At 47.5% G+C, this 19,232-nt stretch overlaps 1 protein-coding gene across 1 annotated transcript in view; it reads left to right on the top strand.

Moving 5' to 3' along the window:
• The first annotated feature begins 13,496 nt into the window (after positions 1–13,496).
• The window catches only part of LOC147750802 (YEATS domain-containing protein 4), a 237,899-nt gene continuing 232,163 nt past the window's right edge, over positions 13,497–19,232 (top strand). Inside the window, exon 1 of the mRNA XM_086918012.1 lies at positions 13,497–13,688. Coding sequence (XP_086774138.1) covers positions 13,674–13,688 — 15 coding nt within the window. The 5' untranslated portion in view covers positions 13,497–13,673. The remainder of the gene's footprint in view (positions 13,689–19,232) is intronic.

A 19,232-nucleotide genomic window follows, 5' to 3' on the forward strand; every position in this document is an offset into this window, starting at 1 on the left:
CATCCGATAACCAACAGAGTGCCAGCTCATCAAGAAATCCGCCATACCGGGTCTCACCAGTCTGCTGTGTCGTGTAAAGGTGTGCGTAATGGTCAATAAACGTACGCTGAATCTCCGAAGTGTCCCGACAGCGAGTGCCATCCGGCGACACCAATTCCAACACGTCCGACCCATGTCTTGGATGCCTAGTAAGGGCAGCGAGGACCTTACCGGGCCGCTCCCCTTCACAGTATCGCCTCGCCGTCCAGTACTTTCCCCTATGCTTAGCCTCTCTAGCAGCCTCCACCTCATACTCGGAGAGTTTAGTACGGAACTGCGCCAGAAGATCGGGATCAGAGTCAACCTGCATCCTGCGTTCTAAGTCTCGCAAGTCAGCTTCCAAGCCCTCGAGGGTCCGAACAATCAGTCTAAGCACTCCACAACTTTTAGAAATAGTGACTCCCCGAATCGTAACCTTGAACGCCTCCCATATAACCTCGACGCTGTCCACAGAGCCCTTGTTTCTAGGGAAGAACGCCTCTACCTCCTCACCAAGCTCCTCCTTGAACACCGGGTCAAGCAAAGCAGTCGGAAAAAGGCGCCAAGGCGGGCGCGGCCTATGCAGCCCGGGGACGGATAGAGCAACCTTCACCGGACAGTGATCCGAATACGTCCGAGCCAGATGTGTAGCCTCCCGTAGGCCAGCTACCAACCCTCTAGAGAGAAACACATAGTCCAGTCTCGCCCATGAACGAGCATGTGTAGTGTAATGAGTACCCTCCTTGGTGGCAGGGTGGGCGTACCTCCAGCTGTCGACCAACCCAGCCTCCTCCACAATCCCACGCAATACTTCTCTAGCCTGCACATTATACTGAGGACTCCCTTCCGATCTGTCCGACTGGGCATGAAATGCAAAATTGAAATCCCCCCCCCACACAATGTAGGTGGCATCCACAGCAAGAACATGACCCCACAATGTGACAAAAAAGGTTGGCGTATCGACATTAGGAGCATAGCAATTAACAAACAGTACAGTGTTCTGCCCAAGCCGCCCCCACAGTAGCACATAGCGCCCCTCAGAGTCCCCCACAGATCCCAGTTCTTGAAATGCGAGCGATCTTTTAACAAGGATGACAACCCCGCGAGCATAAGAAGAATAGGAAGCAAACCTCCTGGCCGCAGCCCACCTCCCACCAAAGCTGGGGGAAGGAGCGGGACGCAGATGCGTCTCCTGGAGGAGAGCAACATGAATAGCATGCCTGTCTAGATACTGGATCACACTACGACATTTCCTGGCATCATTAAGTCCCCGTACATTCCAGGACAAAATCGATATCTGATCTATAACAGCAGTCGACATTACCCAGTTTCCGAGCCCCACAGGACCCAATAAGCAAATACAGAGCATCCAACTACCATCAACAGCCAGCGACAGGTCCACACCCTAGGGCGCAGTCGTCCCCCCGCATACACTCCACACACTCCCCAGCCATCTCCAAACCAAGCAACCAAAACAACAACAACCCCCCCCAGCTGAACCATCCATGCAACAAGCACTCAGAAAATACTGCGCACAGCACGCTGCCAATCCAACTCATACGGCCCATACCTCGCACACGTGTTCCTCGTGCAAAGGGCTCTCCGCCACGCGGCTGCCTAAGATGGCGGCCGTTCCAACCGGGCCCATGGTGGACGGGGGCACGAGCCCCAGGATCAATTCCGCCAAATAGATAAATGGACCAGCCGAGGCAGCGGGCACGAAACCGCGCCTGTGCACACAGACAACAGCAGCAACCCATATGCTGATCCATGAGTCCCGGGCAAACGAGTGTGGTCAGCTGCATTCCCGCCCCACCCACCCACCTGATACCACCCCAACTATCAGGCCATGCGCACCCCCACCCCCCCCGTTCCCCAACACACATCCAGTCAACCAACAAAGGACTAGAATCCAAACCAAAGGTACAAGTGGGGCACACCCTCCGGGGAACCTTCTAGAGGTGCACGATACCACTCCCTCACACCACGCCAGTGTCCGAGCCAACGAGTATCAAACGGCCCCAGGCGCAGCGCGGGGGGGGTGGGTGCCCAGAGCGCGACACCAGATAGCACCATCCTGCGGTTCCACACCGACCCCAAGAAACAATACGTACACTCTCACCACAGTAAAGACATGACCCCTGCACCAACAATAGGAAAAGCGGACAACAGTTAGGCCGCAAATGCGGAAAAGGAAGGCAGTGGAAGTCAGTATAAAAGGCAAACGTCCAGAATGTTCCAAATCCAGTAAAAAGAGAAACAAAGACCAAAGTCACCACAATCAGGCGACCTCCTCCTCAGCCGCCGAATGTTCATCTTCAGGGTCTCGATCGCCTCTCCGATCCGCAGCCGCTCGTTCGCGCTGGAGGCGCTTCGCAAAATCCTCAGCATGCTATGGGTTGGTGAAAAAATGTTGCTTAGCCTGGTGCGTCACTCTAAGTTTGGCAGGGTACAGCAAAGCGTAGTCCACCTGTAGATCCCGAAGTTTCTTTTTCACCCCCAGGAACTTACGACGCTGGTCCTGCACCATCGGCGTGAAGTCGGGGTACATGGTGAAAGGCACCCCATCGAAGGAAAGGGCCCCATTAGTGCGGGCAGCCTGGAGGGCAGCGTCCCGGTCCCGATAGTTTAAAAGGCGCGCGATGATGGGGCGCGGTGCGGCCCCAGAGGCCGGCCGAGGTCCCAGTGACCGATGCGCTCTCTCAACGATGAACTGGGATGAGAACGCTTCCGCCCCAATGGCGCCCACCAGTAGCCTCTCCACATAAGTTTCCATTTTGCCCACATTTGTGGACTCCGGCACACCTACAATGCGAACGTTGTTGCGCCTACTCCTCGCCTCCAACTCCTCATTCTTAGCGGCAATTACACGCAAGATATTGTCCATTCTCGCCAGTTGGGTGGTATGGGTGGCCGCCGTGTCGTCGTGGTCCGAAATGCGCTGTTCCGCCGCCGTCAAGCGCTCCTCATGCACGTCCAGCTTCTGGACGACCGCATCCATGCGCGACGATATTTTGTCCACCTTGTCCACTATCGTGGCAAACCCCTGCCTCATCTCCTGCATCATCTGGGTAAAGTCCGGTGGTGGTGGCTGCGGGACACTATCAGCGACAGTCGGGGGGGGGGGACCGCGAAGTCCCAGCATCCTGGAGCAAACGCGTCCCCTGCCTAGCCCCTCCAGAGTCAAAGGACAACTTGGATTGTTTAGTGTCCGGCTTCCCCATAATGGTGCGCTGACAGTGCAGTGGGGGACCGGAGCAATTAGGAGTCAGGATGTAGGTCGGACAAAGGGTACGGCCAAAAAACCGAACCGTGGGGGCACGAGCAGGCCAGCGCGCCCCGCCACTCCCAACGACGAGAAAATGGCCGTCTCCGCTCCCAGATCAAAGGGGCGAACCCCCAGACGACAAGAAGGAGATCCGCTGTGACTCCGTGAGCAATGGTATCTGGGCAGGCAGATGTAGGAGCCAAGAGATCAGTCCAATGGCAAGGAAGAACCAAACAGCCTGCCCGGCCAGCGAGCTGGCCCGGTGGAGAGGGGCAGAGCAGGGCCTATACCCCACGTGCAGAGCCACGGACTGGCATAAACGATGACGCCGGGCCAAGGGACACCAGACCTCCAGAGCGCAAGTCGGGGAAACTTGGGATCCTCGTAACTTCGGTCAGCAACCTCCGAATGGCCCAGGAGTTGGACCGTGGGTGGTCAGTCGATATCCCAATAGATCTACAGGGTCAGATCAGGGCGCATCGATGGTAATCAGGATCCCTAGGCGGATAATAGCTCCGGGCAGCGGGAGCCTCACGACAGTGCGGCCATTCCGCAGTGCACCCTCTAGCGCCCCCTTTGGTACTGTTATTCTCATATTCCTGAATCCACATTGAAGTGTCTGTCGGAACTGGAACTGACATGAGGCTCTCTTGTCTGGTATTGCTAAAGAGGTGATAACCACGTCTGTAATTGACAGAAACTAATAAGGGCACGCCCGCATGGGGTCTGGTTCTGGCCAACTTTGTCTGGCACGTTAATGGTTCATGTATCTTTGGGGCCGCCTGTCAGCATGTCCTTTGGAATCCGGATCTGTTTCAGAGCGACCTCTTGTATCCTTGATTGGAAATTGACTCACAATGATTATATCTGTGCTGCTACGATAGTGCCCGTGTCCCTCCTGGACCTTAAGAAGTACTGTTCTGTGGTGTTGTTTTATAGCACTCCCATTGGTGTCAGGTGCACCCACAATAACTCTTCTACAGTTGCTGTTGTGCTTGCTGTGTGAAGTTCTGAAGTACTAAAGTATGAAGTACTATGCTGTGATGTGGAGTTTTTTATGGCACTCCCATTGATAATAACTGATGATGTTGTGCTTGGTTTATGATACTTGGTTTATGATACTGAAGTCAAGGTATTGACCATCCTGCGCTCAAGGTCATGGCACCATTGTTGTCTATAGTTTATTGTTGCCTACATACTTGGCTTATTCCTTCACTAAATTGGGATTGCAGCCCCAAAGATTAATAGTTATGAGTAAGCTGCTTGGAGGCGGCCTCGTGGTCGTCATTCCCGAGTCGCCATGTTCTGTTGTTTCTACTATTGGGGAGGGAAGGGTGGGTTGCGGATGAGGGAGGAGGGTGGAGGGAGGTTGGTGGAGGTGAAGGGGGGGATTGTTTTTGCATTTTGTATATCGTTTTGTTTAGTTTTGTCCATCTTGCATCCTAACTTGCATACATTGCACCACATTGTGTTCCGGAGCTTACACTCTGTCCGCCGATTCCATACAAAAAGTACTAGCCCTGTATTCAATGAGAGATATGACTTTGCTGGCTTGAACAAAGGGATGAGACCCTCTTTTCGATCCAACTTTTGCGCATACGCATGGGTCATGAGACGGTATCACTTATTGTATAATTGATGGCTCATGTAATGGACACTCCAATAGGGACAACAACTATAGCTAATCTTCGAATATTATCATTAAATGTTAAAGGTCTCAACCAGCCAGTTAAACGTCAAAAGGTACTGGATTATCTACGTAGACAACGTGGAGATATAGCCTTACTGCAGGAGACAAAACTAGAGGCGAAGCTATTTCATGCACTGTGTAACAAATATTACACCGAAGTGATAGGCTCTGAAGCAATCTCAAAAAAGAATGGGGTGGTGATGCTGGTGGCCAAGAATGCGAATGTGGACGTAGTCTCTACTACAACAGACACGAAAGGGAGGTGGATTTCGGCGAAATTACTCAAGGATGACACTGAGTTCTTTATCACAACTGTTTATGCCCCAAATACACACGATCCATCCTTCTGGGTAGGCCTATCAAAGCAGATCATCTCCATTCCTGATACAGCACTCCATATTTTGGCAGGCGATTTCAATCTCCCATATGACCCTGTATTGGATAGAGACTCTAAATGCATCTTTCGCCCAGGCAAAGCCCATAAGGCATTCATGAAACTATGCAATAGATTCCATATGGTGGGCACGTGGCGCTTACTGCATCCTGATGGTAGAGACTACTCCTTCTACTCCCCGCCACATGACTCGTTTTCGAGAATTGACTATATACTCATATCTAACAACGCAGTGGCAAGAGTTGAAGACGCGGACATTGCTCCCAGATAAGTCTCCGACCATTCATGCGTCTCCCTTACACTGTCTAATCTTAAGCCATCTACCCGTCAATCTATGTGGCGATTCAATGATACTATTCTTAATGACACAAAACACAAAGAAACCCTTGACACCGCCATTAGAGATTTTTTATTGTCCAATAGGAGAGGGAACACTTCAGACACCATCCGTTGGGAGGCATTGAAATCCACTATAAGGGGACTTATTATAAAAATATCCTCTGCTATTAATAAAAACCGCACTGCGGCCTTGTTGAAGTTAGAAGAGGACATTTCGAAACTTCAGCAAAAATACCTGATGAGTAGGAACCCTGCAGTTCTAAATGGACTGTCCAATCAAAAATACACCTACAATAAACTTATCAGTGAGAAGGCAGGAATTTGGCTTGACAGGAAGAAGCGTTTTAAAATCTGCGACTCAAACAAGGCAGGGAAAGGGTTAGCGGCTTATCTTAAATTTAAAATTCAGAAGAACACCATTAATTCCTTAATCGATGACAATGGTACTCCTAACTCTGATCCCACTAAGATTGCGAACATTTTCAAAGACTTTTATGAGAAACTCTATGCTAGGAACATACACGTTGACAAAGAAAAAATGGAGAAGTATCTCTCAAACTGCACACTACCAACACCTACGGCCGCAGAAAAGGAAGCTTTAAATGAACCGATCTCTGAATCGGAGGTTGTTAGCGCGATCAAATGCCTTAAAAAAGGGAAAGCCCCTGGCCCTGATGGCTATACTGCTCCGTTTTATACGACTTTTGCCCATATTCTGGCAACTCCTCTATTAGAAGTTTTTCAAGAAATTAGTACCACAGGAGAGGTAAAAGGAACTATGGCTGAAGCCGTAATTGCTGTAATACCAAAAGAAGGCAAAGATCATAAACTCCCCAAAAATTACAGGCCTATCTCACTGATAAATTTAGATTGTAAGCTCCTGGCATCGATTTTAGCAAAACGCATCCAGGAGGTTCTGCCGACCCTAATACACCCCTCGCAAGCGGGATTCCTGAAGAACAGGCTTTCGAGCGACAACACGAGAATTCTGGCTCACGTTATTGAAAAAGCGAAATTCTTATCCACGCCCACCGTGGCTATCACTCTAGACGCGGAAAAAGCGTTTGACAAAGTTGACTGGACTTATTTAAATGCTGTACTGCACAAATTCGACCTGGGTCCCCTATTCACTAGGTTAGTCATGTCCCTCTACGCCTGTCCCTCTGCTAGAGTACGGGCTGGTGGCGCCTTTTCCTTCCCCTTTAGTCTAGAACAAGGCACTAGGCAGGGTTGCCCATTGTCCCCATCCTTATTCCTCCTGGCAATTGAACCCTTTTTGTACTATATTAGGGAAAACCTTGAAATTGCAGGAGTTCAGTTCGCAGGCTGTACAATCAAACTCACGGCCTATGCTGATGACGTATTGGTCATGAGTGAAAAAGCTGATAAGGCTATACCGGCGCTACTCTCCACAATCGAAGAATTCTCAAGTGTATCTGGGTACTCCCTAAACAAGGATAAAACTGAGGTGAAGTCGTTAAACAATCTGTGTAATAAAAACATCCTGGGCGAATCCGGGCTGACCTGGCAACCGAAGAGTTTTAAATACTTAGGTCTGGAATTTGAAAGGGATTTGGTAACCACCCTAAAAATTAATGAGGAGATACTCTACAAAAAAATACTAAAACTCTTAGATGGCTGGTCCCCAAAGTTCCTCTCATGGTGGGGTAGGGCGGAAACATTAAAAATGATGATCAGTCCCTTGGTGAACTATATGGCATGTATGCTCCCCATGACCTTCTCGGAGGATTTTCTACATAAAGTCGAGAAGTCGTTAATGGACTTCCTGTGGAAAGGGAAGAAACCGAGAATTGCCATGAGGAAACTGCAATTGCCAAAGCTTAAAGGGGGCTTAGGTCTACCAAATTTCAGAGACTATCAAACCGCCTTTCTCTGCAGACAAGGAGCTTCCTGGTTTACCGAAGACCCCATTTATACGCCCTTATGGATTGATATTGAGAAATCCATTGTCGGAAAGGCCCCGCTCTCTGCTGTACTCACAATGGATCTCTCACACCTTACGAATTCTAAATACATCATACTCAATACTAAGAGGGCTCTCTTGCGGTTAGATCGCACTCACAAAACTGGTCTACAGATCCATAATTCTTCATCTGCTTCCTTGTGGCGTAACCCGTCAATCAAAATTGGCGGATCGCCCATAATATGGGACCACTGGTCTGAAAAAGGTGTTAATGTAATTGCTGATCTACACGAAAATAACATGCCACTACCATTCTCAACTCTGCAGGCTAGACACTCCCTATTACCGATTGACTTTTACTCGTTCCTGAAGCTAAAGTCAGCCTTATCTAGCAGAATGTTCAAACTAGCAATGCCTTGGCTAAAATCTATGCTCCCTCACTTTCAATCCTCTGGACATTTTGTCTCAAAAATATATAAACTTCTTGCACCAACACCCAACAAATCGATGAGGCGTAACGAAGCCAAATGGGAATCAGAACCAAATAATACTGGCATAAGCATAGACTGGGTCAAGATACATGCATCAGCACTCACACATAAGGTCTCGCCGATACTATCACAGACCAAATATATGATCCTTAACAGGGCTTTCTGGACCCCACAACGATTATTTAAGGTTGGCCTACGAGACACACCGACCTGCTGGAACTGCTCCTCGGATATTGGTGACCTTCCACACATGTTATTTGATTGCCCCATGCTCCAAACATATTGGACCAAAATCTTTGACTACATTGGGCACACGTTTGACATACATCCTGCTAGGGAGTTCATCTACATTATCCTGGGGGCTTTAGACCCACTACTAAAGGGGGACCATGACCGTTCCTCCTGGATCTCCTGCTAACACTAGCATGCAAGGTAGTCCTATGCAATTGGAAATCAGCGTCTGAGGTCTCTTTTAATGCCTGGAGGGAATGGCTAGCCTGCATTAGGGGCACTGACAATCCCGCTCTTCACTCATCACCATGGCAGGTTACCAACAAAAAACTATGGTCTTCTCTAGACCAGGCCTCCTTTACTTTCGAGCCACCATGTTACACCACCAATGAGATCAACACTTAGTAAATGTGGGGTTGCCCGATGCACGAATTATAATGGTTTTATCCCGCCCATATGGGCTTACCAGATTTAGACACAATGTGCAGGGATGACAAAGTATACCTGGTATTATCTGACTAGAATTGGATGGAGAGCTCTACGGAACTGTGCACAACTGTAAAGATTGCAATGATGGCATATTTTATTGTTTACCTTGTTCATTTATTTACTTATTTGTTTATCCATTTATTTATTCATTCAACTCATTCATCTCGTCTCACTTACAGATCCGGTCTGCTGTTACCCTCTAGTTTTCATTATGCTTTATTTTCCGTTACTGTATGTATGTATGTTTTGTTTTATATGCAATGATCCATGCTTGACCACGGCGTTTCTCCAATACGAATGTAACTCTATTGATGCCTTATAGCCGTTATCATTTCTGTTTTTGCTCAATAAAAAAAGATTTGAAATTTAAAAAAAATAAAAAATAAAAATAAAAAAATAAATACATTGTGTATATGAAAGAAACTGTTTTTTAAGTATATGAAAGAAACTGTTTTTTAAGAAGAAAGAAATAAAACAAGCATTTGCAATGCAATAGGTTTCGAATTTACACGAGTTTAAGCTATTGGCAATGAAAATAGCCTAAATTTGCGTAAATGCGAGACCTATTGCAAATGATTTTAGTTTAAAACTGAGCGTGGGCCGCTTCAAGGACACTGTGCTCTTTTTTTTTTTTACTTTAACACTGAGCGCGGTGTCCTTGAAGCGTGCACTGCGCTCACTATTAAAGTTGAAAAAATAATAATAAACAGAGCGCGGTGTCCCAGAAGCGAAAGCCACGCTCAACATGAAAGTTAAATATAAATAAATAAACAGAGCCCGGTGTCCCTAAAGCGGGCGCTGCGCTCTGGATACAAATACAAACAAGAGTGACAAGAAAGCCAACCAATGGTAAGCAATGCGCTGGTCCAAACCCACTGCAAGATTTGGTATGGTCCACAATAGGTCATTCAACAACAAACAGCTAAAAGATGTGTGCATGCAAAGCCTAAAAAGCCAATGTCAACCCTTGCCCAATGCCAATGTTGACTCTTGACAAAGATGCTGAGTAAGTGTAAAGTAAAGACCGGTCAAGCATGTGACATCCAGGCCACTGCACCACCTCTGATCGGTGGTTACCCGTGGTAGACAACCGAAGAGCGCCAAACAAGCCAGCCACAGTCCCGCCAGGCATGAAGCACCAATCTGCGCTGACCGCTGCGCCATCTGTCTGGTCGTGCGCTCTCACCTCTAATCCTAATCCTGCAGCTTCCAGTGGGCAGCTGCGGGTTTTACTCATTCCAGGAACATAATCTCTGCAATGCTAACAACAGGAACACAAACAAACGTGATCTCGCAGAAAAACAACGGCGCAAAACCCCATGGTGGCTGCCATGGCCTCAGCCGTGCAGTGCACTATACAAGTGTATTTACTCACTTGCACTCACAACCATGTACCACTGGGTTCTATGTTGCACAGGCTAGTGCTTACATTATTTACATCTCACTCAAACAAACTTATCAACACGTTTAGGTGTCGTCACTGGTGCCATATTGATAACCCTGACCAACAGCTAAGTCAATATTTCTGGCCTATAGTGAGTTGGCAGACTCACCCACTGGTACCCACGTAGGGTAAACAATATTACGTTTAATTCCACAAATCTGTACAGAGAAGCCGTTCTTACAGCTCCTTGCCCTGCCAGAGCTATTTATTTCCCCCAGCCGAGCCACTCTACAACCACTGTAGTATCTACACTCGGGTGTCCAATGTAGGTTAAAGAGGGCCTGATCCACACATATCTTCAGGATAGCCACTGACAGTGTAAATTGGTTAATTTACATTCACTGTATGCAAATGTACATTCTGTGGACATATGGAAAGTGGCACTTATAATGGGACATAGCTGATCTGTGCTGTACCCTTGAGTCGAGGTGTCTATAAGCGCAGAGACGCCATGCCCCCGGGGATTGTTTGTGCTAAGAGAAAGTGTCACGACATTATATAAAACTCAGAAAGGATGCTACATTTTACAGCTTCAAGTATGCCATGGGTTGGAACACGAATGAGCTTGTACTAAAGGTAGCGCCTGGGTATCGGGTATTATGCCAAGGGTGACAGAGCGCTACCCCTGGAGAACAGGGAGTTGTTATCTCTTGTTCGTATCCATTGCCACAGAGCTGCAAGTAGTGTTTAGCATTCCTGCTCCACCGCCTGTACAGACACGGCCTTGGGCACATCATGTTTTCACACAGCTCCCAGTGGCTTCATATATAGGCCTGGAAGACACTCTCCGCCAGCTCTTAAAGTCCTGCGTGGGTGGGCGAGTGCCTGCACAGGTGCCCGCTCCAAGGCCACCGGCTCGGATTACAAGGTACTGTGTAAACTGTAGAAGACAGAAGCATCACACATGCTGGCGTGCCCTCCTACGGGATTTTGTTTTTTTGAGAACGTCAGAATTTAGCTCTCAGAAGTGACCGCAAAGCGACCTTTCAGAGCTATTCAAAAGGCCTTGAATAAATAAAAAAAAACAGCAATTTAAGAACGAAAGTTATAGGTCGGAAACACCAGTGTGTGTGTCACAGATGGACTCACTTCACAATGCCTATCAGCTTGACACAAGTCTAGAGGCCAGGTTCAGAACCAGGAATCCCGGCTCATTATACTAAACTTTGTGATCTTGGACGTATTCCTCCACATGCTGCAATCTATCATCTCCGACAAAAGTAGAAACTCGCAGAGGCGAGTTAGCTTGAGCTACACAATAAAAACAATGACCGTGTACCTTATTCCAAACTACCCAATTCGCCTAACATGCAACTTCATTGCCGACAGTTTAACGACCCATCTTCAAGGCTGCAAGGCATAATATGTAAATGCATCGTCTCCAAACGCGCACACCTCCCTCCCATGCTGCCTGCGACTGAGTTGCAGAGGTTTCCTCAGGCCTGCAGACTGCATCCCACCGCGCTTCATTTTTGGTTCCCCCCCTTGCGAGCTGCCAGCCGTGAAGAACAGCCCAGACACCTATCGAGAGGGGTGAAGGGGGTCTGCAAGCCCAGGCGCCTCCTTTCCTCACCACAACCGACCCCCCACAGATATCCGGCCGCAGGGCGACCCCCCACATACATCCGGCCGCAGGGAGCGCAGGCCGGGATGCCAGAGGTGCCCCCAGCTGCCAGAAGTTAGCGCCCACACTCGCAGCAAACAAAAGGCTCCGGTGAGTAGACTGCAGATGTGCAGCCAGAAGCCGTGCATGTGCCCGGTGACCTGCAGAGGGGAAAGTAACATATAATCTGTTTAACTACCAACATTCTGGCACTAAATCGAGCCTCTCCTCCACCTCAAAGTGGCATGCCCCCATGCCTCAGCCGTACCCCCGCCCCTCCTCCCCGATGCTCACCTCCGTGCAGCGCCTCCTCGGGGGCCCGAAGGGGCGCATGTTCACCGCGGGGGCGCGACGTGCACGGTGCTCCGGGGGCAGCGAGCGGTGCTCCGGGCGCGCACAACAATCAGCCCCATTCAGCGCGGAGCAGGAACGAGAGGAATGGCAGAGCGGCGGCGGCGCCTCCCGGGTCCCTGAGCTGGGGGCTTCAGCGCTTCCGGCCGCAGAGCCCCGCGCGGGGGGCGCACGTGGAGCTCGGCATGTCCGGCGCTGCAGCCCGCGTGCCTGGGTCCCGGAATGCAGCGCACAGGATTACATGCGTTACATAAAATATACAAACAGGAAAAAATGCACATGTACAAGATGTAAAGTCACACAAGGAAGTATTTTAGACTTGATATACTATTTACACGTTAACTGCTGTAAGAAACAAGTCAGGTCCCGGGCCGCGCTGTGATTGGCTGACGTCACGGGGGTGTCCCGGGCCGGCAGCCAATCACAGCGCGGCCCGGGAATGACGTCACGGGGGTGTCCCGGGCCGGCAGCCGATCGCAGCGCGGCCCGGGACAAAGGGGCGGGGCTTAAAAAAAGCACCAGAAACGCCCCCGAATCGCGTTTTCGAGAGAAAGCGCGATTGACAGCCCCTGCCTCCCAATGGCTATCCTCCATTTATGGAGCTAGCCAATGAGAGGCAGAGGCGGGGCCGACATCCATACTGAAGACAATAGTTTTCAAACTGGGAGGGGCACTTCGTGCCCCTCGCCAGGTTCGAAACCTAAAAACATTTAGATACATCAAATGTTATGTTTTGACTTAAATACAATGTGTGGTGGGCTGTGGATATAATTGACTACAACAAATGTTATTGTGTACCTAAAACTTGAACACACAGAAAGGAATTTTCTTTTTTTGGCTGTCAGTGACCTGGCCAAAGAGGGTATGAAAGAGGTGACATTAGATCATAAATTATAAAATGTTCTGAACAGGAGCCACTAAAATGTTTGGCCCCAAATCTTTAAAATGCACCAGCTTAAAAAAAACACGGAAGGCTGGTTATCACTAATACTTAATATGTTTATAAGTCTGTCGCCGCTAAATGCCGTACGAACGTACAGGTGTAACATTTTAGATTGCATGAGCATCATAAATAAATAGATACGGGGAGCTTCTACGGATGCATAGTGTCCAGCGTGAACTCCTTCCAGCAGTAGTTTTGCGGACTGCCAGCCCCGTTCCCTAAACTATGAACTGGGATTGGTCGTGGGAACGTTTGTCTGCTATTCATTGGTTGCAAGAGTTCACGTGCTCATGTCGTATTTTCTAGCTGCTGCACAGGTCCATCTTAAACCAGTGGGCGGGGTTTAACGACGCTGATCGCAGATCCTGGCTTTTTTGTACTGGACTCTGTTTTGATCGAGCTTGCATGCTGCGCAGGACCAGGTAAACCTGTCTACGGTGTCGGATTTGAGGCCAGTGGTCAGCAGAGGACCCAGTTAAAATTTTCGAATGGGACCTGTGCCGGTGAGTCAGTTAATGAGGGCTGCTTTAGCTTGGTTTTAACTCCGGCGCGCTGCAGGGTTGTTGCGCCTCTCGGGATGTACGTTCGTCACTGCTACGTCATATGTGCGCCGCCTCCCATCAGTTGCCCTGCATGAATGTGATGGGTTGTGAACTATGTGGTTGGGTTGTACATTTGGCGTCTGGAGATACTTGTTCATTCAGGATGATGCCTACAAAGACCGAGTCACGCAAATTGTTGGCATGTCATCATCTGGCAGTAAAAAAGCATGTGAAACAAGCATTGGTAGTACATCGCTTTTGCCTATTTGATGAATACAAAGCTGTGTTTATAAACAATCATCGCATGGGACAATGAAAGAACTCACTGACAAGTAACACAGGAGTGGAGAGGATGTGGTGCAGGGGCCAGAGTCTCTGTGGACTAACCTCCTGTGATTCTTGGCAAGTCATTTACTCTCTCTGGTGATAAGTTGCTATATAAATATGTTGCAAGATGAAAAAGCAAAAAGAGGGGCAATCATTATTAAAAATAGTTCCACCAAAGGGGACCATAACAGTTTTCGGCTACGGGAAACTGTTAAGAGAGGCAGATGAGGAAAAAGCATTGGTAAATGCAGGAATGAAAAGCTAGGAAAGAGGAGGCGGGGTGTAGACCCCCTTTAAGTTTATATTTAAGGCAATAGATTTCATAAGTACAGCGCAAGCAATGTCCATGCAAAACCCAAAAATTGCTAAGATGCTGGCTGTGTCATAGCACTGTTTAAAAAAAAATGTTAATAAACTTTCAGTAACACTAGTGTGCAACAAAGCTAAAAACGTTGAAAAACGGCAATGGATCGGGTAGGTGAGACCTATTGGCTATGGCTACACTGTTTTATGATGGTGTTCTTATTCAGTGCTGAGAAAGCTTGGGGCCTTAAGTGGCCTTGAGTGCCTATTGGAGAGAAGTGGCCCAGTGCAGTTGGTGTGTACTTTGAAAGAGTTCTACTTTGGATCAGATGAAGACGGAATGAGTTCTCAGCAGAGTGCAACAATGGCTCTCTTACAGTACTCTGCCACAATTGATGTTGGTTATCTTCAAAATGGTCTTCCTCCGGATATATGTTGATACAACGGAAACCAATACTTTGAATGCTTTTACAACTAAGATTTTATTACGCAAATACCATTACAACGCATATTTATAGTTTGCATACTGTTACGCGCTGTAAAAGTATTTGCGTACTAGAAGCATGCGTTGTAAAAGCTTGCGTAGAAATAACACCTGCAAAGTAAAAGATGCGTGGTAAAAGTAATGCGTAGTATTAGACGCGTACTAATGGTAGTTTACCTCTTCCTCCTCCTTGTAATGACAAATTATTTTTTTACCAGTGCACACTGTCAACAAAACTTGTAAGACAGGATTTTTTTCACCCTCTTGAAATAACTACTTAAAACTCTTCTGGTCTGCTCTTATGTCAATGCCCTTACCCAGTTCATAAATGCAGGCTGTTAATAGTATCTAAGCAAAAGTATCCCTTCGGTAATTGCCTGCATATTGCTATTCACAGGGCAAAAGCGCCCAGTCAACTTTTCAATGTCAAACGCAACGTTGTATTCAGTGTGCAGTTTAACATGTTGCTCCATTGTAGAAAAATAGCTATTTTTACGAGAAAATCTGCTCATTAGGAATCATACGGCGTATTATAGGGCAAATGGACAGTCATACTTACATGGAAAAGGCTGTCATTTCCATTTCCCGGGTATAGGTGAGCCTGCTTCCGGGCAGAGCTTTACTGAATGCTATACTTCTGTAGTCCCTTTGCCTCTGAGAAAAAGTCTCCAAGAGTTAACACTCAAACATGAGTTGCATGTTATATATAAAAGGATCAGCACTCTGAAACAGACCATGGGAGGGCATGTTCAAGCATCCGTGTACAGTCCTGCCAAGTGTCACGCACCAGGAGTGATACTAACGCATTTCAGTGTGGTACTCCGCATTACCGCACTGAAATGCATTGTCACGCATATGTATAGTGTCTGACTCTGAGCTATGACACTCATTGAAGGAGCTGATTAACTGTTAAGTATGGCAGCGTGCAGCCCTTGGCGCGTGGCTGCTCGTACTCAGTGTAACACTTGTATCTTGTGATTCCTCAAGGCGCGGCCCCTGACGTCATCGAGGGCCCAGTCATGTTGTATCCATGCCGGCACTGCGGGGATGTCACATCCTGTTGCTATTGAAGGCGGCTTGCAGCTATTGGTTTACGGGCGCTGCTGCAAATTCAATCAGGCTGATAATTACCACCCGCCGAATTCACTTATTTACAAAGCCGAGGGAGACCGCGTAGATGGAGAGGAGTTAGGGACCCGGGTTGCAGTGGCCGCCAGGACAGTCTGTCATTGGACGGTCGGGCCCGCTTAGCACTCTCCCCGAACAGCCTGGGCGAATCACACTGGAGGCGGGTCGGGAGCAAACCTGAATTGCTGAGGCCCACGGCCTGAGCCTGCCTGTAACCAACCTTGAGTGTGAATGGCCTGCAATTATTGGAGTGCCACCGCCCTCCGGAGTCTCAGCCGCGGATCAGGTAACGTAGCAGCCTGTATATTCATATGACACAAATGGTAATGGCAGCGCACGATCAGACAGCTGCGGCGCCTCCCGGTGTTAGTTACTCTCAGATGACAGTCAGTTGCCAAGCCCATTTGGTTTACAGAGCGATAAAGGTGATTGGAGTTTCATTGACATTGGAGTTACCGATAATAATGCCTTGTATTTTATCTGCTGCGTCATACGACAGATCTTTATTTTCTGGGAGCCTCAATTCTACCTCCGGAGGAAGTATGGAAGGGTAGGCCTGACTCTGTGATGCTTGCGGTAAGTGTTATGTGTTCCAGAATGATTCCCAGTTACGTGTGTGTCATAGAAATACTAACGCAAATGAACTGTACATTTGCATGCACGGGCAATCTTAACCAGCTAGGGAAGTTCTCTCTAATATTATCGCTCCAGAGAAATCAGCCTGGTGAGGCGTATCCAGGGGACTTCGCAGACCCTCTGCTTGGGATGAGAAAGACCACGTGGCCTTTACAGTGAGATGAAATTAGCGAATTCTGCCGGCTCTGACTCCCCCCTCGCGTCTGCTCAGACTTACTGCAGCGCTCAAGCGAAATGAGTCACATTTCTGGACGTGCCCTCTTTGGTGGCCTGAAGATTTATGACTGGATGTCAATAAGCTTTTGCTTTTTGTACAAATAACACCAAAAATAGCATCTCACCAGCAACACGAGCATGGCCACCAGCAGCACCCATAGTTGCCACTACAACCAGGGCGGATAGTCCATGCCAAGTGGGTAGCCTTAACACAGGTACCCATAAGATGCATCTAATCTGGATCTTGGAACTAGGCGTGATCAAAGTAGAAACCAAAAAATAAGAAAAGTTGCAGGTTGTTGCAAAAATGTATGTTAAACTAAGTTAGTGGTATCTCTGATGAACAAGCATTGGTAATGCATCGCTTTCACCTATGTGATTAATAATAGGCTTTTTTGGTATAAGTTGAAAAAGTCATAACGCTTAACCTGAGTTTTTCTAACATATTGCACAACTGCTCACTAAGCTACAAAGTACAACAAAAACAGCTCATTATTAATCACATAGGCGAAACCGATGCAGTACCAATGCCTGTTAGGATATGGATACAGACTTGTTTTTGATAAATTGGTCTTTCATCACACTAGTTTATTTGCTGCACACATGTTGTTGGTTAATTTGTCATGATGTCAAACACCAGATGTCCATGGTTGAGTTTGATTTCATGCAGGACTGAGAGGGGGCGCTACTAGTCACATTAGTAATAAAAGTGTGTGAAACGAAAAAGGAAACCAATGTGAGATGTCTTGCAAGGTTGGCACGCACACTCATCCATCCTGCAGTGTCCTTAGTTCCCTGGTGCTTTGCAGCAGTTTAAAATCATTTTAGACTTTCTTTTTGCTCAAATGGTTAGTATTTCTGATATTTATATGTTTCCCTAGTCTTCATTGCTTGATTTTGGTCTCGAGAAAGTGTCACTCAAAGTCGTTGAATGTCACTCATAATTACACTGAAATTATGGAAATGTCACTCATAAGCAATCTCAAACCTTGGCAGCTATGCGTGTAAACTCTGACTTATAATGACCTAATTTGACTTAATTGCTTCCATTATACTGTTTATAAGCACAGCACGCAGGTGGGAATTGAGGCGCTCCAAAAGCAAGATGAAGTATTTTAAGGAGTGACAGTTGCTGGAAGGGAAACGCAATCTTGTGTTAATATGCATGGGGTTTTGACATTTATGTTTTATATCTGGAGAGTTTTATTTTAGGGGGTGGGGGAGGTTTGTATTATACTAAAAGTGAACAAGTCTATGGACGACAAGAATGAGGGGAATTTTAACTGCAATATAAAGTTCATACGTGCCAAAATTAGGAGCGGTTTGTAAAGAGGCTAACCAGCTGGTCAAAATCAGGGAATGATAGTTAAAACAAGAAAACGACATCTGCTATTTAATTAGTGTTATTAGTTTGTAATCTTAAATGAGAGAATATAGTAAATATACAGAATATCCAATGCGTTGGTAAGTGCCAGTGACGATGCCATGTGCTCGATACTGCCAAAAAAGTCCTCCTCCCAGTCCACATCCTTTGACCTCACTGCTGGACTTTTCCACCATGGGGCTCAGCCACCAGGGTCCGGGGAATTCCGTTTGTACAGTACTACTGGGGACTAGCAATGCAAAACGTGTTGGGTTTAAAGGCTCTTGGTGAGGGGATAGACGGGAAGAAATGTAGTCTGAATAGGTGGCTGCTTTGGGGGTTGCGGGTCGAAAACCAACATGGGGTGGAGACTGCTCTCCGCACAAATACGGCATCCTTGACTTGACAAGGCACTAGGATCGCACTGTACCTGACACAACTGCTAAAGGTCAACTACCACAAGTCGAATATTAAGGATATCCATTTACATGACAATGCGACCACCCCAAAGGAACAACATCTGGACGCCTTCCATATTTGCCTTAAGATCACAGCACAAATTCATCTGGAGCTGGGATTCCAGTTCATTAGGACCAAGTTTGAGGTTGGAAAACCAAAGACGCTCTAGTCGCTCCCGCGACCGGTACAAAATGTGGATGTTTGTGTGATCGCTTGAGGAACCGCAAAGTTATCATCATTGGTGTCATACACTAAGACGTGCCGCCAGCCATAGTGCATGTTCCTTGGTTTATAGTGGGACACACCCTCGGGAGGGCTACAAAACAGGAGCAGGAGCGCTATGCTGGCATGAAACAACCAGTATTTTCTGGCAAAGACAGTTTTAAAAAACGGAAAGGTAGCCAAAATCTGTGTTTTTGAACGATTAAATGTAAATTTGAAACATAAAATTAAATAGTGACTTCCACTATTGGGGATGGGTATGCCTAAAGAGTTGGTAGCCTTCCTCATCAACCTGCATGATCATACATATGCTAGAGTTCGATGGGGTAAGCCTGGGGAGGTGACCGATAGTTTTGAGGTTTCTAAA

Source organism: Lissotriton vulgaris, chromosome 1_1 (genome assembly GCF_964263255.1).
Source record: "Lissotriton vulgaris chromosome 1_1, aLisVul1.2, whole genome shotgun sequence".
Classification (NCBI taxonomy): domain Eukaryota; kingdom Metazoa; phylum Chordata; class Amphibia; order Caudata; family Salamandridae; genus Lissotriton; species Lissotriton vulgaris.